At 38.1% G+C, this 12,539-nt stretch overlaps 1 protein-coding gene across 1 annotated transcript in view; it reads left to right on the plus strand.

The window, feature by feature from the left end:
• Positions 1 to 12,539, plus strand: part of Tank (TRAF family member associated NFKB activator) — a 64,361-nt gene that overhangs the window by 7,023 nt on the left and 44,799 nt on the right. Inside the window, exon 2 of the mRNA XM_041631608.1 lies at positions 10,265 to 10,412. Within this exon, the coding sequence (XP_041487542.1) occupies positions 10,314 to 10,412 (99 nt within the window). The 5' untranslated portion in view covers positions 10,265 to 10,313. The remainder of the gene's footprint in view (positions 1 to 10,264; positions 10,413 to 12,539) is intronic.

Raw genomic sequence — 12,539 nt, forward strand, 5'->3', positions numbered from 1 at the left:
TGACTTACCTTAAACCAATATTTTTCCTTCACATACACACAAAAAAGTGTTTTCAGTGAAAATGAAGTCTAACTTTTAAGTCATTAAAGTAGGGAATTGCTTGAACTTGCTTAGACTAAGAAAACTAATGAGAAATGCATTTTACTGGTTACTTAGCAAGTTAGAAGTATGAGTCCTGGAAATATTTGCAGTAGAATGGAGTGTGGGAAATCATTTATTGAGCAATGGACCACATACAGTTAGGTAATTTTGATGTGGACTTCTTGCTATAAAGATGGAAATCAAAGACTTCCATCTTTTCAGTGTGAAGAACCTATTACTTAAATTGCTTGAAGAAAAGTTATTTGAGTTTGTTAGCAAATCAGCTCTTACTATGGGATGGTTAAATAGTTTAGTTTTCTTGAGGGGGACATGGGATTTTGAGACAGGGTTTCATTGTATAGCCTTGGCTGTCCTGGAACTCACTCTGTAGACCAGGCTGGCCTCAGACTGAGAGATCTACTTGCATCTGCCTCCCAAGTGCTGGGATCAAGTTGGAAAATAATTAATTAATTAAAAATAAAAGGAAAAAGATATTTCCAATAAAATTCTCACAAATCGTAGGTTATAATTTGAGCTGCATTTCCCACACAGTTGTGCACGCCCTCTGCACATGGCCTGCTGTGTATGAACATTCTCTGTCGTTTTCTCATCTGTAAATGTCAGGTTTATTCAGCTTATGAGAACAGACTAGTATGAGCCATATAAAATTTTTGTGTCCTCATTTCTGTCTAGATTCTAGCATGGCCCCTACTGAGACCCCTTAAAGTATGAGACCCCTTGTGAAGTATGTCATGGTGGCACATTCCCTGTAATCCCAGCACTTTGCAGACTGAGACAGGAGAATGACAAATTCAAAACCAGCTTAGACCACATGGGGAGTGTTTCTGTCTTTCTATTCCTTTTTCCCCCTTTCCCCCCTTTCTCCCCTTCTTTTTCTCACTTTCCCCTACTCCCACAAAACCCACAACAGAACAGTCACTCATATGCCTGAGCACAGCTTACTGGTTAGTGCTATATTTATATTTAGCTCAGAGATAGAAAATCATATGCCCAGGTTTTCTTCTGATGTTTTGGTCTCTCATTATGTACTCGAACCCCTGGCATTTATTTGATAAGGAGTCTGGGAGAAGAAAGTACAGCCATAGCCCTGATGATGACAGGGACCATATATATGATGGTAGCTATGCCGCACGGCCTGCATGTCTACGTATATAGTACGGTGTTCACGTGGTGACAAAAATCCCCTAGCACGTTTTTAAAAATGTATTCCAATGAACTATAGAGAAAGCAAGGAATAAAGCAAAACTGAAACTATGGGTTAGGTCCTATAAAATATTTCCTTCCTGGAAGATACATTTTCACCAGATTCTAACATTTAGCAAAGTGTTGCTCAGGGGTCTTTGGTTCAGCTTATCAGTTGTCCCATTTTGTTTATCCTGATAATTTTTAGTTAATCAGACTATAGAAAAATGCAGAACAAAAATTTCTGATGCTGTTGGAACTATAATAAAATTTCTTTTGTATTAGCTGCCTAATTGGAATATAGAGGTTGTTTAGTGTGCTTGCTATGAGTATATCCAGAACAAAGTTCACGACATGAAAAGTCAGACTAGAAATGCAAATTGTCATTGGAGAAATTGGCTGATTGCCTCTTACATAGTTCTGGAAGTGGTAAATGATCATTAATATTAGGAATGACAGTTCTATACCATTTCCTTTTTGTTGCTGTTGTTGTTTTGTTTGTTCATTTGTATGGCTTTTCAAAACAGGGTTTCTCCGTGTAGCTCTAGGTGTCCTGGAACAAGCTGTGGCTACCATTTTCTTTTGAGGAAGGAAAACATGAGTGTTCTGCAAGGTCTGCCTAACCCATCCACAACTAAGAAAAAGGATGTCTCACTTATGTGTATGTACTGATATTGACAGATTTTTCTGGGTTTTGCTCCTAAGGCTAAAATTTAGAGGGACTATAGTTGAGATGCAGAAAGGATAAAAATGTTTCTTTCATGCATTCGCCTTTTACTGCTCAGGTGGCAATGTTTCTGAAATAGAATGTGAATTCTTAGTATTCACACCCAGAAGAGATTGGGGAAGACAGGTGCCCTTCTCGTCTAGGGCGAAGTAGAAGAGGTTGATGTTTTTAAGGTGGTTTCCTTTCCCCATCCTGAAACTGCATTAGGTTTGAATTGGCCTCTCACCACAAGTGTGAACACTGATAGAACATTTACCCAGAAGTTTAGTGGTCTCAGCAGCTGGGGAAACCCAGCTGGGGCCTTCCCTACTTCTGACTCTCCCACACTTGTCTCTCACCCCACAAAAGAACAAGGTAGATTTTTAAGAATTATGTATAGAATTTTTACCTTTAAGGCCATGATTTGTCAGCGAGTCTGGTTGAACTGGGATATTGGAGGTAGAGAATTGTTGAGCACTTGGACCCCAAGTCTTAGCTAGCTCCTAAAGCACCACTTCTTACTCTTGTTCTTACTTACTTTATCCAGAACCGGCTGGCTCCAGAGAAAATAAGAAAAGTTCATTTTCAAAGGCTGGGAGCCTGGGAAGCTAAGGAAAGGTGGTGACAAATCTCAGGGCCTGAGGTCAACCTGAGCTATGTAACAAGGCCCTGTCTTCTAGAAATCAAAATAAAACAGGGGAGGGAAAAAAGCAGGGGTGGGGGCAGGGGTAGGCCAGGCATTGTGGCATATGCCTTTACTCTCAGCACTCAGGAGGCAAAGGCAAACAGATCTCTGAATTTGACACCAGCCTGTCTACATAGTAAATTCTTGGACCAGCAAGAGCTGCATAGGGAGACCCAGTCTCCAAACAAACAAACAAACGAAAAACCAGAGACAAAGAAGAAGAGTAGTGGGGAACAATAGAGTAATAGTTCAGAAGCTCCGTCATCCATATATTAGGAGTCTCAGAAAAGAATACAAAAATAATAAAATTGAAAACAAATTCAAGAAAATTCAAGAACTGGAGGATTGATTTTAGATATAGTGAATTTACCAAGTCTTAATTTGTGATGGATATAAGTTTCAGAAAACTGAGAACAAAAAACAACAACAACAACAGAAAACAATTGAGGATTTTGATAGTTTCATTTCAGGAAAGGAAAGCATCCATAGAATTTTATATAGTTAAGCAGTAAGTAGTATTATAATAAGACAATAAGTGCTGAATGCTAATCCAAAATAGGAAAAATGGGGAGAGTAAGTAGAGAGTATTTAAAATAATATTCTTATTTGAATACTGGGAAGACAAAAAAAATCATTGTGATATTATTGCATATTATTTAGAAGTACAGAGATAGAAACTGATAATCAGAAAGAGTTGTTGCCAAGATGAAGTAGGGAATGCGGAAGAGAAGCAAGGGACTGTTATCTGTTTTAAACCTTGTAGAGCTGTTTGTCTCAGTAGAATATTAATATGTATTGCTTTTGATAAAATAAAGACTAAATTAGGCCGGGTGGTGGTGGCACACACCTTTAATCCCAGCACTCAGGAGGCAGAAACAGGTGGATCTCTGTGATTTTGAGGTCAGCCTGGTTGGTCTACAGAATGAGTTCTAGGACAGTCAGGGCTACACAGAGAAACCCTGTCATGAAAAACCTTAAAAAAAAATCTTAACATGAAAACTTTGAAAAATGTTTTTCAGTAATCTTTTAAAAGATCCTCCAAACATAGGAGAACAATATAAGACATGCCATAGGCTGTACAAAGATTGATAAAGGAGAACTCTGTTTCTAAACTAGTACTGAAAACTTAGGATTAGCCTCTTTCCAGCATCCTGCACCACTTGCTGCATCAGAACAAAAGGGAGGGAGAATTGCAGTGACAGGGCTCTTCTATAGAAGGAGAGTGCGATTTCAGGAAGTGGAGCTTTTCTCAAAAAGGCCTATTTTCTCTTTAAATCACAAGTTTAAAACTGCTGAGCAGCATTTAGCCTTGAGAATATTACACGGATAAATAGGAGAAGGCAAAGGCCTCGTAATTATAAAGCCGTAACCTCCGTGCTCTTAACCACTGGCATAGCTCTTCATACCTCACTGTTTAATTTCCCCGAGGACGCCAAGAGGTGTTGGGCAAACGGTTGCAAGTCATAACTTGTTTTATTAGAAGCAGTTGTGAGAACTCCAATGAGAAAGAAAATAAGGTTTCAGAGCTCTTCAGGTCTCTCCTCTAGTCATTCCCAAGACGTTTAGGGTGTGATGTTAAATGTATAATGTACATTTAAATCTAGAGTCAATATTTTTGTGCTGTTTAACATACTCTCATTACAACTGCTGAATAGCTCTGATAAGCCCCATCTACCCCAAACCGTTGGGAAGCCTAACAGTTTTTAGATCTCTATCTATGCCACAGTTACCTACTTTTCACTCTTTCTTTAGGGCCACAACAATTTTTCTTAACTATGAAGATCAAATATAAATCAATTTTAACTTTTTTTTGTGCCATTCTACTGGGGAAATTGAGAGTTAATTATCTTCCATATTGATTGCATTTATATTTGAAAAAAGTTAAATGATATAAAACTGATTTCAGACGAGACTAGTTTACAATTTGCATAAAATATACCGTCTCTAAGAGAGTTTGTATGGCCCTTTCCGTGGACCTCGTTCGTCTGCTCCTCAAAACGAGTGCTGAGATTAAACGTGTGCCACCATCCTGACATATTAAGATCTTACAATAGAGACAGACTACTACTTCTGAAAATACCCTGACTTGTTATAATTTATGGTCATAAATTCGATAGACTAGGAAAGGTATTTTTAAAAGACCTGCGTTCAAGGGCTAAAGGGATGGCTCAGAGGGTAAGAGTACTTGTTGAGCAAGCACAAGGGCCTGCTAGGTCTCCAGCACCCATGTAAGAAGGCCTAGCCTGGCTGAGCATGCTTTCCTTTAGGAGCATTGGTAGTGCTTGCTAGCTGACATAGTAGGAATTCAGTTCCGTGTCAAGGGAGTAAAGTAGAGAACGTCAAGCAGGACGTCCAACATTTATCTCTGTCTGTACATGGCTCCTGCACATGTCCGTACACACAGAAATAGTAAAACAAGTCATATGGTCAAGCACTCTGGCAGAGATTTATTTTCCCTGTTTTTATCTGTGTGTAAAGGTTAACAGACCTGCATTACTTCCTATTTCATTAACCTAATCTCTTTTTAGAAAATTATAGAATTATGTTAGAATGCAAGTTTCATGAATTTCCTAGATTTCCTTCTAGCATCTTATAGGTTAGCAAGCCTGTCTTTTTTGGTTTATATGTGGGAGAGGAAAAAAACGTATAACTGTTAATGATACAAAGTGGTCTAATAATCAATTCTGCTTCTCTCTCTGTGATTTGTGTTTTGAAATTGAGTTTCCTACATCTCCTTGGTGAGAAGACTGGGTCTGACTGCTCAGAGGTCTACCTCAGTGTCAGAACATCCAAAACAGACGCACGCAAGGGATAAACCGTGGGGAAACACATTTAACCTTTAGTTCTAATACGTTATCAATTGGCTCTCTCTTCCTTATTAGTTACCTTTTCTAGCATTCGTGTTCAAAATTTAGTTCACTGTATCCTCAACCTCCCCACCCAACCCTGTAAGCGTTGTCCCTTTCCCGTGTTTTTCACTACTGTCCTTTTACTATTCGGGACAAGTACTAATGGGCCACCTGCAGCAGAACCATCTTAGGTACTGTGTTGAGCGGGATGCAGAGCCCATTTCGTGTCTGACTAGTATAGAATCATTAGTGCCTTCTTATCAAGTTGGCCATCAGAAATCATGTTAATTTCAACTTTGAAGTGTCTCTGGAATCCACTCACCTTTTATTTTCTCTGGTTTTATTCACTTTCATCTAGAATATAGCAGTAGTTTTTAAAGACTATTCCCACATCGTTTTCTTTGCTGGTCTGGACTCCATGCTAGCATCCAGTCTTACCTTCTCTCTCTTTTTCTTTTTTTTTAAAAATATAATTAGAATTTTGTTTTGTTTTATTTTTATAGATGATAAATTTTCTTTATTCTGAAGACTCAGTACTTTACATAAACTTTGGTGGTGACTCTAAATCAGTGCAACGGTATTTCCATGCTTTACGAAACCAGTTCTTTAGCCAACTTACAGTGAATAGCAGAACTAACATAGTTAATGAAGCTTCATGTATGATCTAGGAAGCACATAGATGCTGCTGAAGATACTTCAGATATGTCCCTGGTGACTGTAGCCTCTGTTATATTTCATATGAAAGCTATTTTTTGTGTTTTCAGTTTATTTGGTTGCTTGCTTGTTTTTTGGATAGAGGGTATTACTATATAGCCCAGACTGGCTTCAAACGTGACAGTCCTCCTGCCTCAGCCTCTTAAGCTGGAATTATAGATGTACCACCATACCAAGTGCTTGGCAAGAAGCGGCTTAAGAAGGCAATGGCTTTTAGTTTAAGTTGTGTGGGCAGGCAGAAGTGTGAGACACCTGGACACCCTAATCCAGTGAGGAAGCAGAGAGAGAGGACAAAAAGTGGGACCAGACTATCAAACTCCAAGGCCCACACTCACCAAAGTGCTATCTTCTGAAGGTTCCACTTCCTTCCCAAAAAGCACCTGTTCTTAAGGGCCAAGCATTGTAATTGTTGTTTGAGCCACTTTCAAACAACAGCAATGGCCTCCTTCTTGGGTACACCTTGAGTATAGTTGATGCACTGAATAGGCTCTCCCCTTTGTTTGAAATCAAGGACATGAGAAATCAAGTCTACCTTGTAAAAATATGTCTGTGCCCTGCTGAATAAACCCTTAGTTCAACAGGTGAAAGGCTGAGTTTTTAGTGACATTTTGTGCTCTTCCCTGAGCATGTTCGGAGTTTCTGCAGTAACTGCACTCTGATGTAAGCTTTATGAATAGCGTGCAGCACAGTCATATGCGATGATCGACTGTACCGTACCACGACTCTCCTCTCACATACTCTCTGCACTGGACTTCCATAAATAGAATACCCCAGTCACCAACTACAGCCTCTTTGTGCCGTCGCTGTTTCTCTAATTCTGTACTTCTGAAGTCCCTCTCATCTTTTAGGACCCATTTTGTTGTATCCTTTATGAAGTTTTCACAATTTTTTATTTAGTTTTTTTTGCCTATTTGAATTTTGTTTAGTTCTTTAACAGCTCATTCTTCTTTTCTAACACAAAAATGCACAAAACTCCAACCAGACCCAACCATGAAGTCTTGCAAATACTTAACTCTTTTGCTAGACAAATTTCTATCAAAGTATGATCATGCCTTTTATCTAACATTTAACTAGCTTTTTGGGTTGGTTATTTTCTTACTTGTCCACCTCACTAATTATAAGGTTTAAGGTTTAATGAGTAAAAAGGTAAACTCCATGACTATTTGTCTCCTGAGCAGAAGAAAAGCATCATATACTATGTGTTCAGCACTGAACCTGTCTCGAATATTATATATAGTTTATCTCTTTTCTTTAGAAATCCACAGAACAGTGACAGTGGTTACCCAAGACAAATGATTTCTTCTTCATAAAACTAAAAGTATGGGATGTCCAGACCTGACCTAGCAACTTCAATGTCAAGGACCTGAGCTTCTTCGTTCTTGTTCTGCCTTTTCTGGGAGCCTTACCTCCACATCATTCCATCCAGCTGAAAGTCAAAATCAATGACAAAGACAGCTTTTTGATAGTTACACCCATCTATCAGTGTTCTGAACATAGTGTCCCTCATCAATACCTGCTAAAAAATTAGAACTTAGAACTTAAGAGAAGGAGGTGATTGGTCACTGTGTTTGGATTTGAGCATGTTTAATTCAATAAAAAGTATTTTCCTGGAGGGTGATATTTTTTTTCAAAAAGCACATCAAAATGTAATTGACATGTAATTGTACCCAGAGACCTTCCTTTTCCTTGTCACTAATGTAAAACACATTTCCCTTCTTGGTTGAATAAAATGTAACATTTACTTATTTGTATCAACCAAAACTTAATTTCTCAGCATATATAGCTATATTTTAATTAAAAACATATTTTTAATGTGAGGTAATTTTGGAAGGAAACTTGTTAAGACATAAGCTATAAAAGAAAGTAAAACAACCGGTTATTTAGGACCAATTATTTACAAGGAGACAAAACAACAGGATCTCTAAGGGTAGGTCAGACACTCTGTCCAGCAAAGAAGCTCAATTATGACAGGAAGTAAACAATTCAGAATAGCTTCAGGAAGTTCCTGAAACTGACCAGATTCTCTAGCCCTCTCTTTCCAAAAGTATGTAAATATTAGACTGCTTAGAGTCACTTTAAGTCTAGCCAAGCTTTAAAGAAGATTCTGACCAGCCCAACAGCCTAGAAGAAGCAAGGACCAGCCAAGCAAGCTGAAAGCAAAAGGACCCCAGCTGAACTGTATGGAAAGGGTCAGACCAACAGAGCCACCTGGAAGGGACACCTTCCAACCTGGTGAGCTGCCTATCAGCTGTGCAGTATGCTCCAGGTTTCCAGGTTTTGTGAACTATCACCCAAACTGGGATAGGCTTTGTTGTCCTTTAGTCATTTCTGTAAGAACCACAGCAAAACTCATTGATTTACCAAGTTGAACTTTGGTGGTATCCATACTTTTGTCTGTCACAGGCTTCCTCTTTGGGGTGAGTGGATGTGTATATTGACTCTCCTCAGGAGAAGTCTGTCCACATAAAGGTAACCAGTTAGGGAACTCGTCCTTGGTGAGGCCAATTCTCCCTCTTTCAGCAGTTAACTTATAATTCTTTGCCTAGGCTTGTGCACCTCACCCCTGGGAGATTTTCCCCTTCTACATTAGCATGTCCATTTAGTGAATATACAATATTTGGAATATATTTAACTATATAAGAATAAATTATTGTTATATTCCACAACATGGATGAACCTCGGGAATAATTTCTTATGTGAAAGAAGTTGCACATTGAGGCCTTGTGTTGTATGATTACATTTGTTTATTTTTATGATTATTATGGGTTAAACTAGGGTGTTGAACATGTTAGAGATTAGTACTCTACCACTGACCTATCTCCCCAGCCCTTACCATATCATCTATATAAAATGATACAAAGAGGCAAATCCATTCAAACAAGCCAATTATTTGCTAGGAGATGGGGAGGTGGGAAGTTGATGTTAGCTTTTAATAGGTTCAGTGTTTTTGTCAGGTTAAAAATTGACAGAATTGTACCAGTTCTACCACATAGTAAATGCCCTAGTATATACTTGAAATGTTAAATTTTGTTTTATGTGAATTATATTTAAATATAATGATTTAAGTACTTGATCCCCAGAAAGAGAACAGACTCATGCAAGTTGTCTCTAACCTATACATCTGTGCTGTGGCACCTGGGTATAACTGTGCATAAAGTAAATATGTTTTAAAATTTCAAGATTATAAAGATTTTGGGGGCCCTCAAAAAAACTGGTTGTCCTTGAAAACCAATAGAGAATTGAATCTCTGCTGTGACTTTTAGAAAATCCTAAAAGGAAGGTTCGGGTTGTATTTTTTATAACTGCACAGGAAGAGTCATAATCATTAAGGAGCTCTCTGCTCAGTGCCAAGGAATGTATTAGAGGGATGTTAGGCAAACTGAGATGATAAAACCAAATTACCTCCTCGGAGAAAATCATGTGTAGTTCAGAAGCAGCAGGGAAGTTAGGAGACTAATAGGTAGTGGGGCTGAGCCTGAAGAGATGCGAGCTTTCTTTTTTTAATGTACAATCCAACAGGAGCTCTCCCTAGATTTTGTTCTAAAATAAGAGCATTTTCACACATTTTAATTGCTCTGTGATAACAACAGTGTGAACTCCATCCACAAACATTTATTATCTATTTAGTTTTGCTCTAATTCAGTGTAGCAAGAATTCACCTTATAAGTAGAAGTAACGATCCATTTAGTAAAAAGAAGTCCCTTCCCACATTACTAATCATGTTGTACATTTCTGTGCTAAAGTATTAATAATGCTCTTTCTCCATTTTTGGACAATATTTACAGGGTCCTATTCCCAAAGCAGAATTTTTATGAACTGGACCATGACTTAGGAACTGGAATATTAATAAAAAATATTTTACTTAACAGTGTAGATTTCATATTTTATGTCATGATTTCAGGTAAAACTTTTATGTTTTTATAAACCTTGATATCACCTAGTGTTATGTTTGTAGGACTTTTTAGGAAACACTTAAAAAGTGTGTGCAACTTTAATAACTATCTAAGTTGTTCTGATATTTTCCAGAGTTGGCATTCATCCCATCCTTTATAGTGATGATAAAGGACAAAGAGGAATGGATAAAAACATTGGTGAGCAACTCAACAGAGCATATGAAGCCTTCCGACAAGCGTGCATGGACCGAGACTCGGCAGTAAGAGAGCTGCAGCAGAAGGTGTGTGCTTTGGATTTGAAAGCTGACTGTTTCTCTTGGCAATTGAGGTTAAGAACTGAGAATGTTAGATTGCTAGAAAATATTTGGAGAACTATAATTATTAAAACACAAGAGTATAATAATAAATAATAAAATAATAACATTGAGATTTTTGTTACCTTTTAAAAACATATTGTGTCCTATGGAAAAGGTTGATTTGATGGATTCATTTTAAAGTGATTATGATTAAGATAGAACATTGTTTCTTTTTTTAAAAATTTTTTTAAATTTATTTTTCCATTCAAAAATTTACACTTTCTCCCCTCCTCCCATTCCCCTCCCATTCCCCAATCACCCTCCTCCCTCCTCCTTCCTCCTTAAGAGAGAGCAGGGAACCCTGCCCTGTGGGAAGTCCAAGCCCCCTCCCCCCCCCCCATATCCAGGCCTAGGAAGCTTTGCATCCAAATAGATTAGGGTCCCAAAAAGCCAGGTCATGCAGTAAAAACAAGTCCCAGTGCCTTTATCAATCGCTTCTCAGTCAGCCTCCATTTTCAGCCACATTCAGAGAGTCTGGTTTAATTGCATGCTCATTCAGTCCTGGTCCAGCTGGATTTGGTGAGCTCCCATTAGATCAGGCACACTGTCTCAGTTTCTCCATATATAGCTTTTAAATGTCACTATTTTATATAAGAAATAAATATAAAGTCGTTTTATAACTGAAAGACTTTTATCACTGCTTCTCAGTTTTGCATCGTTTCTTTCCATTTTTTCATATTGTCATTTGGGTACCAGGAACTAATGTATCCTGGAACTAAATTTGTTATTATTTTATCATCTTCCATTCTTTATGACAGTTAAAATAGAACAGAAGATGATAAATTATTACAGTGATGTGGCATAAGTTCATAATCAGGACTCATGGAAAAGACACGTGGAAAGGTCTAGAGGAGTCTGTTCCCTCTTCCTGTGGACTTCCCCCAGCTTCACAAGTTCTGTCACATGTGTGCCAAGTGTAAGAAGTTCCACTTTAAGATTCATAGTCACTGGATTTTGCTGTTATTTTTGAGTTCAGAGCTGGCTTCGCGGGGAAGGTAGATCCTCCATAGACGTTATTACACTGTCTAAATAGGCCTACTCAGCAGTCACAGTCTTACCACGTAAGAGTGTTTTAAAAGTCAGTTTCCAAATATGAAAGGATCAATTTTGCAAGTAGGCCTTTATGAAAATAACAGTCAGAAGATCTACTAGGAGGAATGTTAGCTTATTCCTCCACAGCAGTTGGAGGTGGGGAACTTGCATTGATTCCTCTGGTTAAAAAAAGTCCTTGAGGAGCTAGTGGTTTAAAGTAGTTGCCATGAAAGCATGATGGTCAGATTTGATTCCCAGCATCTGTGTAGATGTTGGGTGGGCATAGTGATCTGCCTGTAATTCCAACTCTTGAAAGCCAGATAATCATTCTAACACATTGGCAAGCTCTCAGGTTCACTTGACAGACCCCGCCTCCATGAGTAAGGTAGAAAGTGATTGAAGAAACTCAGAATCTATCTCAGGTTCACTTGACAGACCCCGCCTCCATGAATAAGGTAGAAAGTGATTGAAGAAACTCAGAATCTATCTCAGGTTCACTTGACAGACCCCGCCTCCATGAATAAGGTAGAAAGTGATTGAAGAAACTCAGAATCTCTCTCAGGCCTCCACGTGCACACTTGCCCACAAACATGAACACACAAGCATACATATAGATGTATATGAAGAAAAAACATTATTTATGAAATTTTGAAGTCAAAAGACGTAAGCTATCCATGAAGTTCTTTGTTCATTCAATAAATATAGTGTGTCATCTATACTATTTCTTCCTTTCTAGGTGATCCAGCTACTGTTAAACATTTCTATATATACCTTCCTGAAGTCTACAAAAGCCATCTTTATTCTTTGTGAATCTTCTCTTTGTTTGTAAAAGAATAGTGTTATTGAGTGAACTAAAGACTCTAAATCTTCTCATTTGAAGTAGCTAGAAGGAAGAGGGCATGATATAACAAAAATTATTTAATGTAGGAAAAAAGTAAAAAAAAACAAATTTTGTTCTTCTACGTCACAAGTAGGCTCATTAAGGGACTTAACAGTTCTATTTGTGTTCTAGGGTACCTT

The sequence above is a fragment of the Microtus oregoni genome, unplaced genomic scaffold (assembly GCF_018167655.1).
Source record: "Microtus oregoni isolate MIOR12 unplaced genomic scaffold, Mior012 000037F_ref0000500, whole genome shotgun sequence".
In the NCBI taxonomy this organism is placed as follows: Eukaryota; Metazoa; Chordata; class Mammalia; order Rodentia; family Cricetidae; genus Microtus; species Microtus oregoni.